The 22,335-nt window shown below is 39.7% G+C and overlaps 1 protein-coding gene across 1 annotated transcript in view; it reads left to right on the top strand.

The window, feature by feature from the left end:
* The window catches only part of LOC136864162 (uncharacterized), a 1,211,188-nt gene that overhangs the window by 510,334 nt on the left and 678,519 nt on the right, over positions 1-22,335 (top strand). Inside the window, exon 5 of the mRNA XM_067140810.2 lies at positions 21,707-21,866. Coding sequence (XP_066996911.2) covers positions 21,707-21,866 — 160 coding nt within the window. The remainder of the gene's footprint in view (positions 1-21,706; positions 21,867-22,335) is intronic.

Below are 22,335 nucleotides of genomic sequence, written 5' to 3'. Positions count from 1 at the left end.
TTCACCATTAGCTGTCATATATGGCCTGTGCATCGCAAAAGAGATATACTAGGGGAAATGAGGAGGGAGTTAGTTACCCAATGCTTTCCTCACTGAACTAGAAGTCTCAATTACAAAAAGGTCTGCCATGCCCACAGAAATGCAGGCAGATGCTGACCCTATGAGCAAGATTTTTCCACCATTCATAACACGGAGTGGCTACATATGGAATGATGTTACTAACATATCTCATACCTCTGTCACTTTTATGTTGTCAAAGGCAAGGATGACACTGATACAGGTCTGAAAGTAACAAATTTCTCCAGCTCATACCAGAAGACATAGTGCACTGTACGTGCTAGGTATTGCCAGCAAATTCATGTCTTCTAGTACGGGCTAGAATGAATTCGTTGCTTTCATTAACCTGCCTCTAATTCTTGACTTCGGCTAAGGTTTGAGAAATGCTAGTATTGCCATTCTTAATATAGCTTGTCTCTGTTACGAATGATTTGAAAGTGTCTCTTATATGGTCAGTTGTTGAACTGATTTCAACGAGCTTGGCAGAATGGTGCGTAACAGGACCTCCAGACTCAGTGAAGAAAGCCAAGGGAAACTATCATATTCTTCATTTCCCTAGTACAATTCTTCAATGGTGCTTAGTCTATCTATGACAAACGACGGTAGAGTTGAAGATTCAACATACATGTGATTGAGTACAGTCATCTTTCGAATCCACATAGGCCTACATGGCACAACAGCTATAGTTGACATCGACTGTTTGTGTCCAAAATATATTACATTTCTAAAAATATATCACATAGATAGATTCATGCATATCCCCAAAGTGTGCTTGGAGCAGGAAGTAACAACTGATATACCAGGTGGCTCCCGAACGCCGTACTTTCTACTTATAAATGTCCCGCATGCACAAATGATGAATGGGATGTCTACCTATTGATTTTCACAGGGGCACTACTGCCAGCGGGGAAGTTGCATCAGAATATGAAGAGATAAGAACCAGCCTGTCGCTCGCAGCATGTTACTCAGCCTTACCGGTCTAGTGCACCCCTTGCATTAGTAAACCTCGTTTTCCACCGCACAGTTGTAGGCTGGTGTATGGTACAGCCGCACTATATTTGCTGTCTGCATATCGGCAGTGGCTAGTGTGTTCAGCAGCGACGAATACACAGACATTACTTTGACCTGGACAACCTGGTCGATATCGAGCCGAAGCTCCAAACAGACGTATGCCTTTCACACACATTTCGCCGAGCAGTATTAGTTTTTGTTTCATTAAAGCAATTCTTTTATCGAGTAGAATGACTATTTCTTTTTTCTTAATCTGTTTACCCTCCAGAGTTGGCTTTTCCCTAGGTCTCAGCAAGGGACCCCACCGCCTCAAGGGCAGTGTCCCGGAGCTTCAGACTCTGGGTTGGGGGATACAATTGGGGAGGATGACCAGTACCTCGCGCAGGCTGCCTCACCTGCAATGCTGAACAGGGGCCTTGTGGGGGGATAAGAAGAATGGAAGGGATAGACAAGGAAGAGGGAAGGAAGCGGCCATGGCCTTAAGTTAGGTACCATCCCGGCATTTGCCTGGAGGAGAAGTGGGAAACCACGGAAAACCACTTCTAGGATTGCTGAGGCGGGAATCGACCCCACCTCTACTTAGTTGACCTCCCGAGGCTGAGTGGACCCCGTTCCAGCCCTCGTACCACTTTTCAAATTTCGTGGCAGAGCCGTGAATCGAACACGGGCCTCCGGGGGGTGGCAGCTAATCACACTAACCACTACACCACAGAGGCGGACGTGGAATATCTATACGTGTATAAATTAATAAGTTATTAAATTTCCATTTCTGCATTTTTGGCGTGTTTACAAATAGTAGCGGCGATTAGTGGGTGGGGCGAGGAGGGACAGTCGCCCCACCCCACTGTGTGGAGTAAACATCACATTTTTATTCCACTTTAGCCAGCTGGAACTAGGAATTATTTAAAAAAGCTATTTGCACAATCCTTGTTGTCTTATCTGCTAATTCTTTCCTTTATTTTATTTAATTATTAACTTAATTATTGACGGAAATACGCACGAAATGCCGTTCGTTGCGCCTAACCGATTTGTATAGCGCTACGGCAAGTAGTGGAGACTTTGCATATGCTGTGAGGAAAGGTAGTAGGGGTACATATTTTTGCCAATGTCGTGGACACCCAGTTACAATTCACCCGCCTGCCGCGCGCATTCACCAGTCTGGCAGTCTCTTTAGTGTCCGTTATTTTCTTAGTGTGTATTCAAATACTAAATGATTTTTAATTGTATAATCATGTCGTACCTTTATTTAATTGTACCTGGCGAGCTGGCCGTGAGATTAGATGCGCGCAGCTGTGTGCTGCACCCGGGAGATAGTAGTTTCGAATCCCACCTGTCGGCAGCCCTGAAGGTATTTTCCCGTGCTTTCCCATTTTATACCATGCAAATTCTGGGGATGTGCCTTAATTAAGACCACGGCCGCTTCCTTCCACGCCTGGCCCTTCCCTGTCCCATCGTCACCGTAAGTCCTATTTATCCCAGTGAAAGGAACGTTGCTATTAACTCCAGTTGAAATTACAGTTACAATTTAATATTATTTCTACAATTGGCTTTCCGTCGCACCGACACGGATAGGCGACGATGAGACAGGAAAGGGCTACGCGTGGAAAGGTAGCGGCCGTGACGTTAATTAAGGTACAGCCCCAGATTTGCCTGGTGTGAAAATGGGAACCACGGAAAATCATTTTCAGGGCTGCCAACAGTGGTATTCGAAACCACTATCTCCCGCGTGCAAGCTCACAGCTGCGCGCCCATAACCCCACAGCCAGCTAGCTTGGCACCATTAAATAGTAGTACGGCAAGCTTATGCATTTAAAAATCATTTAGTATTTGAGTACATACTGAGAAGCTAACGGACACGAAAGGGACTGCCAGACTGACGAATGCGCGCGGCAGGCGGGTGAATTATAACTCAGTGTCCACAAACTTGGCAAAAAATATGTACCCCTACTACCCTTCCTCACAGAACAAACTAAGTCTCCACTACTATGGCGTATGCATATATATCACGCATTTCGAGTATGCATGGACTTGAACATTATTTAAAGGTTGTTCAAAGCCTGATGGAATTGTACTCGATTCATTGGAAGCGGGTTCTTACTAGTAGAAAAGTCGGCTATCAGACTGAGTGTTCCATCTGAACTGCATCCTACTGCCATCTGTGAGCACAGCGTGAAGTTCAGCGCTGCTCTGCCAATTATCGATCGAGTTCGACAATATGTGCGTAGTTGTTTTGTTTTTTTATAGTTGTTATTGGAGATCGTGAAGCCAAACTGTTGGAACTTGGTCGCAGATACTTGTTTTTTTAAAAGAAACCCGATCAGTAAGATGAAGACGGGCGAGATGTGGCTGATTTTCGACCCTGGTTAAATTTGTGGCCATCCGGCCACAAATTCTAGTTGGATTTGTGGTTTGTTTATCAACTTATATTTGCTTCCGAGAAATTGTAAGTACCCTGCATGATGAAATCTGCATGAATACCCTTTCCCACCGAGGTATCTCCACAATCCTCAAGATTTTTGGTTTGGACTGAACAAGTTAAAAAAGTGAATTGCGAGTATGTTTTAAACTACGGTTATCAAGAGGAATTTCTTTATCACGCGGTAACCTTTACTCTGGCGTTAATAAGATGTAATTTTGTTAAAATCAGGACTCAGATTTTTTATGTTTTGTTAAATTTTCATTTCAAAACTTCTTATAACAGATAGTTAAGCGTTATTTCGGTGGATCACAGATGGAAATCGGTAAGTTGGAGTTGTTTGGTCGATGTCTATCTGATAATGTTTTGAAGCCATGCTATAATCGCGACACGTGATTCGTTTCTATGGGAACTGTTGTGAACAAAGATGGTTTCCGTGTGTTGAAAAAAACAGCTGATGTCTGTCGATTGTATCTTTGATCCGGTCTGTGGACTCGTATTGTATTCCAGTTTACTAATTCTAAAATTGAAATACGTCTTCCTTTCCTATGATTTAATTTAATTACTATTGAGTTCTATTTCGCCTAAATCTTGGTAACATTTATTTGCCACTTCGGTTATTTCTGTGAATTATACTACACGTGTCGAGAAACAAGCCTCAACTTACCGTCAATTATTCCGCTACTGCTCTACTAATTAAATTGATTTATTTGGTTTTCAAGGATTGAGATCCCAAGGTTTATTTCTTATATTTTCAAGGGTCGACCCAAGTTAGCTTATATTACCTTTTCCTTTAGTATGATAATTTTCTTCTTTTCTTTTAATCATCGAATTGTAAGTTCCAAGTTATTACTGTCCTTGAGAATTGAAGTCCAGATCCATTAAAGTTGGTTTAAATTTTTAATCTGTCTTTCCTTTATAGTTAGTATATTCTCTTGGGTTTTGATTCACATAGCCTCTGGCACCGAGTGTCCGTTTTTCATGCCTTTTCTTCTTTGGACATCGTGGAAAGTATTTCATTTCCGTTGTTTTCTTGTAAGGTCCAGTGTTGACAACTACTACCGATTGGGAAGTTTTGGAGACACCAAGGTAGAGTTGGTTGTTATACTGTTGTGTTGTAACACTACTTGCCGTAGCTCTATACAAATCGGTTAGCCGCGACGACGGCATTTTGTGCGTATTTCCGCCAATAATTTTGTTAATAAATTGAAAAAATTAAGGAAGTAATTAGCAGATAAGACAACAAGGCTTGTACAAATAGCATTTTTAATAATTCCTAGTTCCACCTGGCTAAAGTGGAATAAGAATGTAATATTTACTCCATAAATTGGGGGGAGGCGACTGTCCCTCTTCGCCCCACCCACTAATCGCCGCTAATTGTTTTAAACACGTCAAGGATGCAGAACAGGACATTTAATAACTTATTAGTGTGTTTGGCCCTCCGTGGTTCAGACGGCAGCGCGTCGGCCTCTCGCCGCTGGATACCGTGGTTCAAATCCCAGTCACTACATGTGAGATTTGTGCTGGGCAAAGCGAGGTGGGACAGGTTTTTCTCCGGTTACTCCGGTTTTCTCTGTCATCTTTGATTCCAGCAACACTCTCCATTCTCATTTCACAGCATCTATCAATCAGTAATAAATCACTTTGGGAGTGGCGACCTCCTCGTACTGATAGCTTCATTAATTCCATCCCTGACCCGGTCAATGACTGGAAAACAGGTTGTTGGTTTTCATTTTCATTAGTCTGTTTGGAGCTTCGGCTGCATTCCGACCAGGTTATCCAGATTAAAATAATGTCTGTGTTTTCGTCGCTGCTGAACACACTAGCCATTGCCGATATGCAGACAGCAAATATAGTGCAGCTGTACCATACACCAGCCTAGAACTATGCGGTGGAAAACGATATTTACTAATGCAATGGGTGCATTAGACCTGTAGCGCTGAGTAACATGGTGAGAGCGACAGTCCGGTTCCTATGTCTTCATATTCTGACGTAACATGCCTGCTGGCAGTAGTGCCCCTGTGAAATTCAGTTGTTAGATATCCCATTCATCATGTCTGCATGCGGGACATTTATAAGTTGAAAGTACGCGTTCGGGAGCCACCTGGTATATCCCACTGATGAATCACGGTAAATTGCTATAAACACACATTTTAACAGTGTTGTATATACTCCACAAATTCACGAAATATCTGCGAAAAATCGTATCGTAATCGATTTTGTACTTACAAATAGAAAGTGAAATAATTAAGTAATGCAGCTGGTATGTACAGCAAGGAAAACTTGGCTTCGGATTCCAATGTTATCTTGTAATGTATTTTTCAAAGGTCAATTTCAAGAAACTAATTATACAATGTCCGTTCAATATCTTTTGACGATACAAATCCAAATTGAACAGCGAGTAATTGCAAGTAAAAATAGATACCTCAATTAAACAGAATATCAGGCGAAATTTGTACACAAGAAGGGACATTAGTGTGCACATGCACTTGGTAGGATGTGTGCTGTACCAGTACAAGGGCAGAAACATTGGCTAATAAAACCACGTTGTCAAGTGAACACTTACCCTCACTTAGCGTTATCAAACCGCCCCTGAAGTGCTGTGCAATGTACGCAGCAGGTTCCTAGTCAACAGAAGATAATAGCACTATAGGTGAACGCTTACCATCTGCCAAGGATACTCATTAGTCCTTTATGTGCTGTGCAATGTTTAGCAGAAATCATGGTCGATATAAATACACTGTAAATAGGAGCTTACCCTCTCTTAGAGATAACCAAAAGTCCCTGAAAAACTGTGCTATGTACGCAGCAGGAATCTTAGCCGATATAAACACACTTTGAGTAATCACTCACCCTTTCCATAGAGATATTTAACTGTTGTTGTTTTGTGCAATGTGCAGCAACACGGATATTTGCCGTGGTAGATTTGATAGATGTAAGGCTGCTGTTCAGTGGACATTTATTTTTGTTTTATGGATATCCAACTCAAGGCCGTACCTAAATATTATTTTCGAGAGGGGGAGTAGAATTTTTCGAGTGTGGGTGAGACTTTTGAAAGAAAAGTATAAATGCATATACAAACGTAAAAAAATGTAAGTTATGAAATGTCTCTCCTTCTTCGGCTTTTCCCACACTTTTTGGGTCGCGAGTGCGAACTGCGCAGCAAATGTGGATTTAGCCTCGTTTTACGGCTGGATGCCCTTCCTGACTGCAACCCTGCAATGAGGTATGAATTCATTAATGCGTGTTTCTGTGCCTTATGTGGTTGTTGGATACCTAATATTTCCTTTAGATATCTCCTGAATATGAAGAGGAGAGCATTGGGACAGACACAAACTCCCAGTCTCTGAGCCAAAAGAATTAAATAAAAGTGACTAAAATCCCGGATCCGGTCGGGAATCGAATCCGGGACGCTGACCATTCAGTCAAGTATTCGGACTTATAAAATACGTTATATCAAATAAAACAACTTTCAAACATGTTTTGGGCAGTACAATATTTTTTACAGCTCAACGGGTTAAGTCGAAATGTTAATTAATTCATAGCTGCATATTGGGCGCTCTCCCGCGTGCGTGTGTGCAGTGCGAGACGAAATATTCTGTCATTTGTTTAAATATGATAACCAAAATTCGCTTTCGCTATAAATATTAAAAATGTTTACACGTTTGATACGTTCCTGAAAAATATTCGAGGCTCGATAAAACGAAAGTATTTGTATATGCTAACTAGAAATGTATTATTTGGGTTAAGCAAAGGCCATCCGAGTGTCATTTTTTTAATTGGATAGTTAGCTCCTGTTTTAGGCTTCTATGTTAATTTAATTAATTTACAACGAACATTTGTGAAGTTATGTATAAAAAAACACACCTTAAATATTCATTTATGTATAACTTTTACAATATTCTGATTTTTACAAAATTAAGCCAAAGTATCTTTCACTGTGTAGGACTATTAGTATAATTACTATTTTTATTCTTCTTCTTCTTCTTCTTCTTCTGATTATTATTATTATTACTATTATTATTATTATTATTATTATTATTATTATTATTATTATTATTATTATTATTATTATTATTATTGAGGACTTTTGAACAGGAATGTAGAGCATGATTAAACAGATAAAGGAGTTGGAAGAGAAAGTGGAGTGTTTAACAAGTGCATGAAATAAAAGATGATATAATTCACTAACAGGAATTTAGAAAACAAGAACTTCAACAGTATTCAAGGAATAAAAACCTCTTGCTACATGGTATTCCAGAGAAAGACGAGAAAAATTTTGAAGAAATAACAGCATTTCAAAATCAGAGCTGGATGTTCCTTTGAGTAAAAATGAAATAAATGCAGCACACAGAGTTCCAACCAGGAAAGGAGGAGTACCCAAACACATCACAATTCAGCTACGAAGGAAGAAGAGAGACTTGATGCTCGTAAGAACGAAAGGCAAGACCATCCTTAACTCCAAAGTTATTGGACCAAGTGATGGAGGAAAGATGCTTGTCACAGAGCAACTGTCCCGTTACATGGCTAATCTTCGTTTGGAGGCTTGGAGACAGGCAGACATGAAAGGATGGATGTACCTGTGGGTGAAGCAGGGAAAGCTGTTCACCAGTAATGAAGAGAAAACAACTCTGGTAAGAATTCTTTCAAAAAAAGGCATTGAAAAATCCAGTAACTGGCAAAATATATCAAAATTTAATCTTACTCTAGTGTATCTCAAATTTAGTTGTGGATATTAGTTAAACTGATAGTTGTAGTTTACAAAGTCTACAATAATTGTGATGAATGGCTACAGGTGACAAGGAAACAAGAAGGTGAAATGTGTATACTTCATATGAATATAAAATCAATTAGAAAATATTGGGGTCAGATATAATATTGAGACATAGCTGGCCAATGGTGGATGAGCTAATATTCAGTGAAGTAAATGTAAATAATGAAATGGAAATTGAGCAGTATGAGTAAGAAGGATATGGTATACATTATTCAATAAGAAATGTTCCTAGGGGTGGAGGAATACCGGTAGACATTTCTGTCAAGGAAGGGTTCATATCATTTAAAGAAAAGAAAATTATAACCAATCAGTTTGAAAATGTATCGGGGAAGTTTGTGGATTTGTTTCTGTTATATATATGAACATGGTACAAACGTTTTAAAAGCCTATTGCCAAGACATTCTTTTGGTACGAAAACAGAGGAGTACTTAGCCGAAGTGAAGATCTGTTAACAGGGTTGTACCGGAAGGAAAGGTTCTTGAGAGTTAAACATCTTTATACCTACAACGTAATTAAAGAAAATTACTGGAAGCCACATTATAGAATTGTAAATGAACATACACATAGAACAAGTCTGAGGCATAGAAGTGTTTTTCAGATAATCAGGTACTACAACTAATACTGTATGGATCGAGAATACTACAAGTTGTAGTTCCTAAATTTTTGAACAAGTTACCGTCAGAATTGGTAAAATTGAGAACAAAATATCAATTATAAAACGTGAGAAACTATGGATTATAGAAAGTAAAATAACAGTTTTAATATTTGCTCATGAATGAAAAATGAACCACAAACTTATTTGAGTGATACATTCAAGGATTGATAAGAACCCACACCACAGGACAACCATGCTAATTACGCCAATGTAAATGTACAAATCTTATTAATGTTGTGAACAACAAGGCTTGCAACAATGTATAAAAATATGAAACAACCTTACCAGCAGATAAGCGTATTAAGTGCTTTGCAGGTGTAAATAATTGCAAAGATAATGTATAATATTCTACTACACATTGGAAAATGTACTTTAGATAAGGTATGAATAAATAAAATTTCTATTATTGTTTTGTAGTGTTAGTGAAGTAGGGGGCCAGTCCGACTCGTTGGCTGAATGGTCAGCGTACTGGCCTTCGGTTCAGAGGGTCCCGGGTTCGATTCCCGGCCGGGTCGGGGATTTTAATCGCTTATGATTAATTCTTCTGGCTCGGAGACTGGGTGTATTTGTTCGTCCCAACACTCTCCTCATCATATTCAGACAACACACTACACTACCAACCACCACAGAAACACGCAATAGTGCTTACATCCCTCCATAGAGGGTTGGCGTCAGGAAGGGCATCCGGCCGTAAAAACAGGGCCCAATCCACTTGTGCGACTCAGTTCGCACCCGCGACCCCACAGGTGTGGGAAAAAGCGGCAGGAAAAGAAAAGAAAGTGAAGTAGGGGGCCAAGGCACGTACTTTAACTAATTTATATTATCATTATCATTTCATCCTTCAAGTCTGTCCGTCAAGAAATATATTTTTTAAACGTGTAGATAAGGTTTTGTTTTCACTTTTGCCGTAAGTTCCTACCTAATGTTGTCTTTGGATATAGTTTTGTAAGGGATATTTCATACATTTTTTAAATGTTCGTATAATTTTATAAATAATACTTCTGTTCCCATAGAGAAAACTTCGGTAAGAAAGCTGTTGCGAATGCACTTCAATAACGATAAAACACGGGTACAATTCCTCAATAATCGAACATATTTTAACACACACACATGTAATACATCTTGTGAACAACAACTACTACAACAACAAAATACTCAATCCAAAGATATTCTACACACACAACACAGTTGAAAATAATCGATATTATTCAATTCTTAGGCTTATTTCTTCATCTTCTCCCACCTAAGTTAACGGTGGTCAGTCTAACTATAACTTACACAACACAATCAAAGGTTCAGTTTTAGAGGCTTATGAACCGTCCTGCCAGATCTTGTTTCCACCCGTTCACTGGGAGTCTATTCGGTGGTGGTCATAGTTTCCTCTTGGGGTAGTTCAGCAACTTCCTCTCGAAGTCTTCTGCCGATAACTGCACTCTCACTCTGTTGGCCAAGTTCCAGTTCCAACGGGTAGACTATCTGTATTGGTCTCAGAAGGAAGCCGCTTGAGGTCTTCACTGTGACCAGTATGCTTTCACCATCACTCTGACCGGTCTGATTTCACCATCAGTTCCATTTAGGAGTTCAAAAACTCTTGCCAACGGCCACTCTACACGTTTTGTGTTGTCATTTCCCACCAACACTATTTAACCAACTGAAATTGGCCTATGCTACACTTTATCGGCTAACAACATCAACTGCTCCAAGTATTCAGGCCGAAATCTCCGTCGGAGTTCTTCTCGCAGCATTTTCCGGTAGCGAAGTCTCTTATTTAGATCAGTGGATTCAACTAAAACAAAATCTGCATCTCCTATATCTTCAAGTTCCTGTAGAAACATACTGGGTATTAGAGGAGTCAAATCACTGGGATTTTGAGACAGTTACGTTAGGGGACGAACATTGATGACGGCCTCACAGTCGCACAAAATTGTCTGCATCTCCTTTTAGTCAACTGATGTCCGTCCTAGGATACGACGCAGTACTCTCTTCATTATTCCAAAGGGCCGCTCCCACCAACCACCCCACCAGGATGCCTTTGAAGGATTAAACTTCCATTTAATTCTTCTGGCAGTGCTGTAAAGGTTAATAGCATCCCATTCCAATTTCTTACATGCATTATTAGTGCCAGAAAAGTTAGTGCTATTGTCACTGTAGACAAGAGATGGTCGACGTCTTCTACTAATGAATCTTCTAGAACTCTGAATTAAGCTGTCAGTTGAGAAGGAAGATATAAGCTCCAAATGTACTGCTCTATACACTCCACAAGCATACAAACACACCCATGCCTGCTAAATCGACACCAGTAACTTCGAATATCTTAGAACTTCGCACTAGATCTTCAGGAAGATATGCCGGATTAACTTCTAAATGCTTGACTGTTTGCATCATACACTGAAGACATTTATCCAGAACTGATCGAACAGTTAGTCTTCCACGAAGGATCCAAAAATTTCCTCTAAGGAGAGTCATCATCATCTGTGGACCTGCGTCACACGATACCTTATGTAAACACACTATAATGCGAAATACAAAAGGATGCTCGAACTACGCAGAAAAGCTGGTTGACCAAAAATGGTTTAGATCCTTCCTATGCAAGACTTTTGTTATTAGGCGCAGAATTCCATTACTATCAATGAATGGGACAAAATTCGACAACTTTGGGTCATTCAATCCAGAGAAAGCCTGGTTCTGAACCATATTTATTAATTGAAACTCAGCCACCAGTAATTCTTCTGTTGTCAAGTTACCATGGCATCTGTCATCATCTTTCCTTCGACAGTTTTTCACAAAGAGATATAATCAACCAATTAAGCATATACTTTGCCCACAAGGAGAAAAGCGGGCAAAGAAAACAATCAGGTTAAGTTGTAGCTGAGAGTATGGAGGAAACAACACTTTTCTTTTTGCGGCGGGTAATCTCTTCTTCATCAAACTGTACGTCTACCTTGGGCCATGTACATGGTTGTTCTCGTAGCCACTTAGGTCCCTCCCACTATATTGAGTCAAACAACTTCTTAGCAGTAGCGCACGGGACGGCAGGTTTGCAGGATTCATAGTGCCTGGCACGTGCCTCCATTCCTGTCCTTCAGTCAGCTCCCTGATTTCTTTAAATCGGTTCGGTATGAACACATCCCATTGATCTTTTCTTTGAATCCATGCTAGGACCGTAGTTGCGTCACTCCAAAATATTGCCTTAACACCAGGTATGTTGAAATCATGAACAATGTTAGAGTACATCCTAGAAGCTCTTGTTGCAGCCAACAACTCCAACCTCGGGATTGTTATTTTCTTGTTAGGCTTACTAATTGGAGAGACCCTTGATTTAGCGAGGATGAGCTGGACATGAACCTGATCCTGATGTCCAACACGTAGGTAAGCCACAGCTGCACACGAGAGTTGACTTGCGTCACAGAAGATATGAAGTTTCCAGTTTTCTTCCGAATCTGAGCCCGGTAGCCATCTAGGAATTTTGATTTATTCTAAGTATGGCAAATCCCTCATCCACGTCAAGAATTGCGATTTAAGGTCCTCATTCACTTCATGATCCCAACCTATACCTAATACCCATGTCTGCTGCAAGAAAAGTTTGCGAATCAAGGTGACACTACAAGTTACTCCAGTGGGGTCAATAATCCGATGTACTGCTGAGGGAATAATCTTCTTGGTGATTTTCTCCAAGCGAAGAGAATTTACCTTTTCTATATTTACGTATAGAGTATCTTCTGACTTATCCTACAGCAACCCTAAGACACTGGTAGGCTTTTCTGATGGCAAAGAAGGGTTTGTGAACTCTCACCCTCGAAGCTCGAACTTTCAATCACTCATGATGGAAGTTGCTTCGTCAAGGAACTGCTGCAACTGGTTTATATCATCTACACTGGTCAAACAATTGTCAACATAAAAACTCTGAGCTAACAGTTCTACCAAATCTTGAGAATAAGATGACGTACCTTCTTTACACTGGTCTAGTAGAGTCTGCAGGTGGTACTTGATTACTGCTTGAAGAAGATTTGGGCTATATGTCACTCCAAATAGTACACGACAGTGTTGATAGATCTTCAAGGTACCCTGACGGTCGATCCACAAGAGTATTAAAAATGGCCGGTCCCGTTTAGAGATATTGATCTTCAGGAATGCACGCCGGATGTCGGCCATTACTCCAATTCCCTTCGACCGGAAACGAGCTAATACTGAAGGAAGTAGTTCTATGAGTTTAGGTCCCTTTTCAACAAAACTGTTAACACTGGGATTCTTGTTTTCATATGCAATGCATCAAACACTGGACGAATAGGCGTGGTACTATTCTGCTTCACGACGTGACGATGCGGCAAATAATGGTAGGGAGAATCCATTATTTTTTCACGTACCTCTCCTATTACACCTTCCTGTATCCACTCCATCAGTACATACTTATAAGCATCATATTAGTCTTTAGATTTTAATCTTTTAACTTTGGAATGGACACTCGTTTCAGCCATATTGTAGTTGTTATGTAGTGGAGGGTGATTTTCTATCCAGGCTAGGCAGCACTCAAATCTACCATCCTCATTGATCCTTACTGTATCCGATAAATGTTGATGAGCAGCCTCTTTAAGTTCTAATTTACTCTTCTTCTCAGCAGGGTCCATTACGCCAAGGGCATCCAGAGTCCACAAATCTGATTCACGGGCTTCTCTTGTTAGCATATATCTGTCACAACCATAGCCATACATTCCTCATTACTATGTTCTGAAGGTACTTTGTCCATTAAAATCCATCCCACACGAGTTTCCATAGCCACTAGTCCAGTAATTAGTAGCTCGTGGCCTCCTATAAACAATTTGCCTGCAACATCATTTCCAATTTATATTTCTGTTGGTCCGTAAGTTTTGATGGCACTCAAAACAATGTCCTGAATCCTTAGTTCCTCAATCCAACGGCCTTGATGTACTGACAGTACGGCACCACAAATTCTCGTTTGGTCTAATGCTTCAAAGTGACAGTTGTAGCTACCATCCAGACTAGAGAGATAAATAGAGTACACACAGTGATGGTATACTCCAGTGGTTGTACCTCCAAACAGCGAGTGTTGGATATTTTCCTCTCTGCCACTTTGATATCCCATTTCCATGGCTGTACTCTTCAAAATGCATGAACGTTGCGAAGCTGAATGAATGAATGCTTTTACAGTCCGCTCAACTCCTTATTTCCGAACTTTGACAACTAGTGTTTGTATTAACACCCCACAATAGTTCGACAAACTAACTAAAGCCTTATCTTTCTGGACTTGCGCAGTAGAAGCAATTTTGTCTCCTGCTGATTTCGGTCTCTCTACGACTGAGTCTACCTGGGTTTGTGGCAACTCATCACACATAACCACAAAATGTCCTTGATCACATATGATGCACCTAGGCCTATTTCTACATTCCTTCACTGGATGTCCGACCTTGAGACAAGAAAAACAGCATATTATATATAGTCTCAAGTGCAAGACGACGTTCTTGCAAAGTCATCTTCTGGGCTTTAGTACAGTCTTGCTATTTGTGATTAGACGAACAAAATACATACCCTGTTGTTTCTCTATTAGATGCAGTAAGAACACCTGCCGCTGTAGGAATGTTCTCATTCGGATTAGTGGTGTAATTCAAGTTCTTGTCCTCCTTTAGACCTCCCTTGACAGCTACCGAAGGAAAAACACGAAAACCTGACGTAGCCAAAGCAACGTTCTGTTCCTGTTCTACTTCACATCTAAGAAATTGCATCAAGCTGTCTAAGGCATACAGGAGCCTTGGCTTTATAATGAGACATTTGTATAGCCTAAGTGATAAATCTCTATTTTGTTTGTATTTTTCATTTGTTCGATCAAATCGGGAATATGCCTCTATTATATGGAATCAATCATCAAAATTACACACAGATTTGATAGAAAGGATCCATAAAAAGTTCTTGAAATATATATACTTCGGGCAAAGCGGAAAATATCCTAAATATTCATCATATCATCAGATGATTGAAATATTTGATTTTGAAAGGCTTGATATCAGAAGAAAATATCAGTCGATGATGATTGTCTACAAGCTGGTTAACAATGAAATAGACAGTATTGATCTAACTTGTCAACTCCTACTGTATGCACCTAGAAAACCGGCAGGTAAATTTAGGAATTTGTTTTCCTTGCCAAGAGTTAACACAAACGAACATGTAAATTCACCCCCATACAGAATGGTGTCACAGTATAATACATTATATCCTCTGAATATAGATTTATCTCAAAATAAGAAATCCGAATTTTTGAAATCTTGTAAGCATTTATTACACATAATCAGCTACTATAGATGAATTATGCCATGTTGCCTGTTTTTGTTTTGTTTCTATTCTTCTTTTATTTTACTTTATCTTCATTACTGCTGTTATACTGCAGTTAGGTAACTCTTTATTTCATACTATATTTTGTCATTATATTATTTTTTGTATTTTTAAAAATTATATTTTATAAGATTAGAAGTTATGAGCAAATATTGCAATTGGACTAACGCCTGTATATTTGCGTACAACAAATAAATAAATAAATAAATAAATAAATAAATAAATAAATAAATAAATAAATAAATAAATAAATAAATAAACGATTCTTGGAGTTCACACTCTGGTCACTGACACAGTCCCCCCCACTCCTGGTTCAGCAGCTGAAAAACTTGAAGAAGATTGGCCAATGAGTGCGAGTGAAGAAGTTCTCTCCCAAGTTCTTAGAATATCCTCGGGCAAACATGACTCTACTAGCGGTGAAAGCATGGAATTACTTTTGTCCGTTGTGACACCTAAGGTTCCTAGGGCTCTTATGTGGCTTTGATGCTTATCATGGAGGTATGATAAACATACCTTACCAGGGCTCACAGTATTCTGTAAGATTGAACTTAACAACTCCCTAGTGTACACATCTACAAGCAAATCATCCTTCCCATTGGGAATTGATATTGCTTTACAGTAATTTTCTCCGTTAGCCGGAAATCTCGCAACTAAATCTCTTGCTCTGGATCAAGAAATGGTGACCTGTATGAGGTACTGGAATTAATCACTAGGGTCTAAAAGAGTGTCTCCCTCAATTTTCTTAAATTGCGACCAGAAAAGCAGCCAATCTTTCAGTTCACCTCCGAAATTCTTCATTTCCAACAAAGGCAGTTTGCATAAACCCTTAACTTGGAGTGACAACTTAGAATTAACTGATACTGCAGTTGCTTCTGAGTTCCGAACTTAATTTAATAATTTCGTAACAACAGTCTTAACCTTATAAAATTTGAACGTATACTCGTCAGCCATATTTACTTCTTTGTCCAACTCGTCATCCCTAACCTCCACGTTCTCAATCATATTAGTGAAGATAAGAATACCCATACCTGTTAATTCATGCTATTTCATTTCTAATAGACCCATATGTGCGCTAATACTTTCCGTATATTCCTCCGGCATCTGTAGCAACGCGTCGAGCTCGTTGTAGATCTTGGTTATTGATCACCGTAATACCGTCTTGATTTCTTTGTCACTGCTGTATTCACTTCCATGCTTGAGATACTACTTATGAAATTATTTCTGTCTAATGTCCTGTCGCGGTCGCCAAATGTTGGGAATGCACTTCAAAAACGATGAAACCTGGGGTACAATTCCTCAGTAATCGAACACATTTATTGTAACACACACACATGAAAGACATCTTGTAAACAATAACCACAAAACACTCAATCCAAAGATATTCTACACACACAAACACACACACACACAGAGTAGAAAATAATCAATATTATTCAAGTCTTAGGCTTATTTCTAAAAAAGCGTTCATATTTGATACATCAGAAAAGATTTGCGTCACAAAGAGTTCCCGACTCTTTATATATATAGCACAGTATATTATAAGAAGCATACATACAGAGGTACAATATTGAATTATTTATTGCCCAACAAATGGGGAGCCTCTACAACAAACAGCTTTGTTTTTTCAATCTCAATCGCTGAATACAACACAAACCAGTACTTTCAATACCCTTCCCTTGTCTTGATGCATGCCTGAATTCGTCTTGGCATTCTGTCATCAAGGTAATATTGGTCCAAATTACCCCACTACTAAATGGTGATTTGTGGGTCGTGACGTCAATAAACAGGCTTCTTTAATTACCCCAGGCGGCCACCCTAGTCGAGCGATATCGTGATCAAGAAAGAAGTCGTTAACGAGAACAGCGGGATGGATGCGCACATCATTGTCCATTAACACAAATTCTCCTCCAAAATGCTGGTGATGCGGTGTCACTATGTGTCGGAGGATTTCGTCCCTCTATTGCACAGCCGTTACATTATCCTGCATGATTAGGAGTGGCGTACGATGGCCCCGCACAATGCCATCCCAGAACATCAGTCACTACCTTGCTGCATGTGCTGGACAGTGTGTTTGAGACATGAAACGTGACCAGATTGCCCCCAAATACTTTGCTGAAGATCATCAGGAACAAGGCTTATGCGACACTCAGTGACAAAAAGAAATTTATACCGGTTCTGAAGAGACCATTGAGCATAATGTTGGGAACCATCTGCCCCATGATGAGAGCTGGGCCCCGCCATGGGCTTTGAGAGTGCAGTTGAGCCTCATATGACCATTTCTCACAGGTTGAGTTGAAACGAGGTGACCTGTGGCTACCAGAAGATTATTATGCAGCTTGGTGGCACCGCAGTCAGGGCTCCTCCGAACTGAAATTCATCGACAGCAACCAGTGCAAGGCAAGGTATTAACAGATCCTGACCCCCAATGCCACTCCCATTTTCGAAAAAATATAACTTTGATTACGGCCCACACGTCGAGCAAGTGTCCTTATTGGCCACCCGTCTTGACATAATGTTATTACGTGTACACGTTCACATGCTTATACTGCACGTCGTGCCATCTTAGACTCTCAATACAACGCTTAGAACACACCTCTTCTTCCCCAGTAGTTCAACAACTTCGACCGCAGTACTGCCCAGCATTTGAGCATGGCGTTCTGCCTGTGGGTTGGAGTTGTTGCAGTTGTGTGTTTACAAATAATTTAAGGGTCACCATTCTGGTCTGCATAGAACAGACAAAGACAGCAACACAATTAAATGACACACAGGTGTGATGTATTTTTTTTTGCTAGTTGTTTTTACGTCGCACCGACACAGATAGGTCTTATGGCGACGATAGGACAGGGAAGGGCTAGGAGTTGGAAGGAAGCGTCCGTGGCCTTAATTAAGGTACAGCCCCAGCATTTGCCTGGTGTGAAAATGGGAAACCACGGAAAACCATTTTCAGGGCTGCCGACAGTGGGGTTCGAACCTACTATCTCCCGAATACTGGATACTGCCCGCACTTAAGCGACTGCAGCTATCGAGCTCGGTGGGTGTGATGTAAACCTTTCTTGATGTGTGTATATTGTGTATGCAAATAAATGAAAAAGTATTATTACTCAGAAAATGTATCTATCACATTACGTTTACGTACATGAGTATCATCATCCCAAGTCGTTTTATACATTACTGAGCGGCATGACCTCATTAACTACGCTTCTCCATCCTGGTCGATTTTCAGTTCTTCTTAAGGTCTGCTGAAGAGGTAGATCAGTGAACTTCTTAATTAGGTCAGTCCATCTGTACGCTGTCCTCTCCCATGGGCTTATATCTCCCACCTTCTGTTGCATGATATATTTCTCAAACTTTTCTCCATCTCTTCTCGTGACCTACCCGAATGATAATGGTGAGAGTTGAGACGGGAGGAAATATGTTTGGAGATGCTGAATTGCTCAATGATGGACATATTCGTTCTTCTTGCAGTCCACTCTACACACAACATTCTGCTCCAACACATCTCAAACGCACTGATGCGTTGTTTATCTCTGGCCTTTAGGATCAGTTTTAAAACCATATATATACGGAGAAATCAAGAGCTTCAATTAGTCGGACCTTCGTGTTATATGTTATATCCAGATCCTTGAAAGTTTCCTCATAACAACTCTCCTTAAGTTGAACAGTCGTATAATTTCTGCCTCACAATTTCCCGTGCGAAGTTGATCCAAGGTTCAAAATCGTGTACTACCTCCAGTCCCCTTAATTTGCCTATGATATGGAGCTGTGCTCCGCGGTCAATTATCATTATTTTGGACTTACTAATGTTCATGTTTAGTCCAAATATTGTTCACATTTTTCACTCTTGCTTGTTAGTCAGCAAGTTCGTCTTCGCTGCTGGCATATAGAGTACTGTCATCTGCAGAGTTTTATTATTATTATTATACGTAAGTACCTATATTGATGGATAAAATCTGTATAAAATCTATTCATCCCCTAAATAATAACACTTAACTCAAATATATATATACAGCAGATTACAGTAACATTCATTATTGTTATTTATATATTTAGTAACTCGTTTCCATAAGACTTGTAGATCTGTTGTAATATTAGAATGAGTAACTCGCGAGATCACAATCAAACTATCAATATGAATTAATTATGCAGTTGTCTGGTAGTCGGAACGATGCGATTGTGAGAGTTGATTTAATGGCTTGAATTTAAAAACCCAAATTTACTCTTTAAATTCGTCAATTTCCATTTTATTTCGGGGGTTTTAACCTCCTAACACAGCCCTGTAGCCGGTGTATGCAAGTGTTAGGCGAGGGCTTACTTTGTCTCAGTGATATCAAAACGTACCTGGGATGATGAACAATGTACAGCAGCAAGAATTCTAGCCGATGTAAGCGCCCTACTGCGTGAACGCTGACTCCCTCTTAAGGACATCCAGATGTTCTTGATTACCTTTCACAAATTCTGTTGGCAGCCCTGAAGATGGTTTTCCGCGGTTTCCCATTTTCACACCAGGCAAATCCTGGGGCTGTACCTTAATTAAGGCCACGGCCGCTTCCTTCTTATTCTTAGGCCTTTCCTGTCCCATCGTCACTATAAGACCTATCTGTGTCGGTGCGACGTAAGGCAAATTGCAAAAAATATTAATATCAGCTCTTAGCAGCAATTGGGCACGCGCTCGCAGAGCAGCAATTCAACAATTTCGAGGAAGTTGGAAAATGGCTCGACGAATTGTTTGCCGCAAAAGACAAGCAGTTTTTCTGGCATGGTATTCATAACTTACTTGTAAGATGGGCGAAGTATGCAGAAGCCGATGGCCGATATTTCGAATAAACAAAAACTGAATTTCCCTTGATAATTACGTGTTTTCTTTAACAAAACAAACCGGAGAAACTTATGCATACACCTGGTATATCCTGGTATAATTGCATTGACTTTTAAGACACTGCGATGTAGAACACTTGATGCGTCTGGTAAGGAAAGAGGAGCTCCTGCTTTCTCCAAAATAAGTACATCCCTTACCATTGTACTCACATTGACAATCCATTGCTGTTGTATTCAATGTATCTATATTTTCACACTGTCAACGTTGCACCTTTAAAAGAACTGCCCTTCGTTTTGAAGAAGGTTTCGAAATGAGTTGTGTAGTCCAAAACATAGTTCGTGTTGCATCATGAACAAAGAACTTCTACTCGCATTCTTTACCAGGGCACGATAGTCTTGTGACAAATATATTCTCTCTCGCTTTAGTTTTCCCTTCTCGATTACACCATAGGTCCGGTCGCAGGACAGGAAGCTGTGTCCGGGCTCTGGATACCGGTGTATTATTTTCTCATATCTCCCGTCAAATAGCTCCTCAATTGTAATCACAATTGTAAGCAAAAACATTGGAAATGGCTGATGTTAACTTTAATACGCAGTTTAACATTTGTTAATGTTAACATTTGTTGATGAAACGCAAATTTTCTTAAATCGTATGTTAAAATGATTTAACACCTTGTTAAGTACTAACATGTGTTGATGAAACCGGGCCTTAGTACCTGTCATTATTTTCAGTGCGGTAATTTTAACTTTATCATATATCCGCAGTTATTAAAGATCGAACATTATTGTCATTTGTTCCTTTGATTTAATTATAAAAAATAGGCCATAAATCCATTAAATTGGGTCAGATACAACTTTTTATCGATAAATTACTGTTTGCAAATATGTCACATAGTACCTTTCTACTGATACGTATTGAACTTCAGGTCTATTTGAGTGTAAATTAAGAAAATCGGTAAAATCTAGTTATTTATATGAGTTTTCTCTAGTCCGTTTGATGTACTTAATGATTACACCCAAGATGGCAGTAACACATATTAAAGTCAATATTCCGGTAACAATTTTGAAATACCACGCAATTAACAAGGGAAAACCGTATGTCATTACGAGAGAACGTACAAGTCGCGTAGTTCTCCGTTCATCAGCTATAGTCATTGATTGATTACTGGAACAGGCCGAGGATATGAGACAGCCTCGTGATGATATAATCACTCACACGTAACAGCAATTAGGAACAAGTATCTAACACTAAAGCCTCTCTGAAGACAATCCAGGCCGTTAATGGGGTTATAGACTCTCGCAATTGTAGTTACGTAGGGCTGATGTCAAATTTTTTCTGTGGCCCAATATTTAATGTAACAGCATGATTTCCCTAGGATTTTGAGTTAAATACTCTTGGTACATTTATCCAACACAACCACTAAACTGAAGTACCGAATTAATTATACATTCCAAGTTTATATTCAGTGGAATTTAGCTCACTTTGTGAACTGTTGGGCGATCAAATACAGTGGTAGGTGAAGGTGACATAATGAAATGTAAATATTCTCTGTCACACTGAACTGAAAACGACAAACGTTTTACGGAGATTGCGTTTCACTGATGTAATACAGCCTGTTTGGTGTTTGTGTTTCAGGGTGTCGTGGTCACACAGAACATGTCCTCTGGGGTTATACTCAGCACACAGAGCCTCGTACTCCAGGGCGTGACGAGACACAATGCTGGCAGTTACACCTGTCTTGCGGCCAATGATCGTGGTGAAACAACGAGCCAACCAGTGCATCTCCGAGTGCAGTGTAAGTACCCTAATTCCAGCATTAATTACTGAAATAGAAAATTCATTATTATTTTATTTTATCAACAACGAAATTACTACATACATGCACATTTTTCGAATCTATTTCCGCTTTACTAACAGGGTATTATTACAACTCTCAATCGTGTTAACTGATATGAAGCTTCAACGAATTAATTATGATTAATCATGAATATAGTAGAATTTCAGACTTTCAAATCAGGAAGGAATATATATAATAATATATTAATATACTTAGTCACCTTGAAGATAAAGGGATATCTAAACGAAATTCCGTTTATTTCGAGGAAAACGTAGAAGAATCAAAGCGTCTTGCTACAGGTTTCTCCATCTATATTTCATCCTTCAATATGTTCTTTACAACTTGATTGAGATGTTAAGTAAAAATTGACGTAATTATCCTATCTGTCACCGTTAACAGTTAAGTGATAAGAGTGTTTTCTTACGTT

Source organism: Anabrus simplex, chromosome 2 (assembly GCF_040414725.1).
Source record: "Anabrus simplex isolate iqAnaSimp1 chromosome 2, ASM4041472v1, whole genome shotgun sequence".
NCBI lineage: Eukaryota > Metazoa > Arthropoda > Insecta > Orthoptera > Tettigoniidae > Anabrus > Anabrus simplex.
Note: the sequence above shows the minus strand (reverse complement) of the source record. Positions and strands in the feature narration are given on the sequence as shown.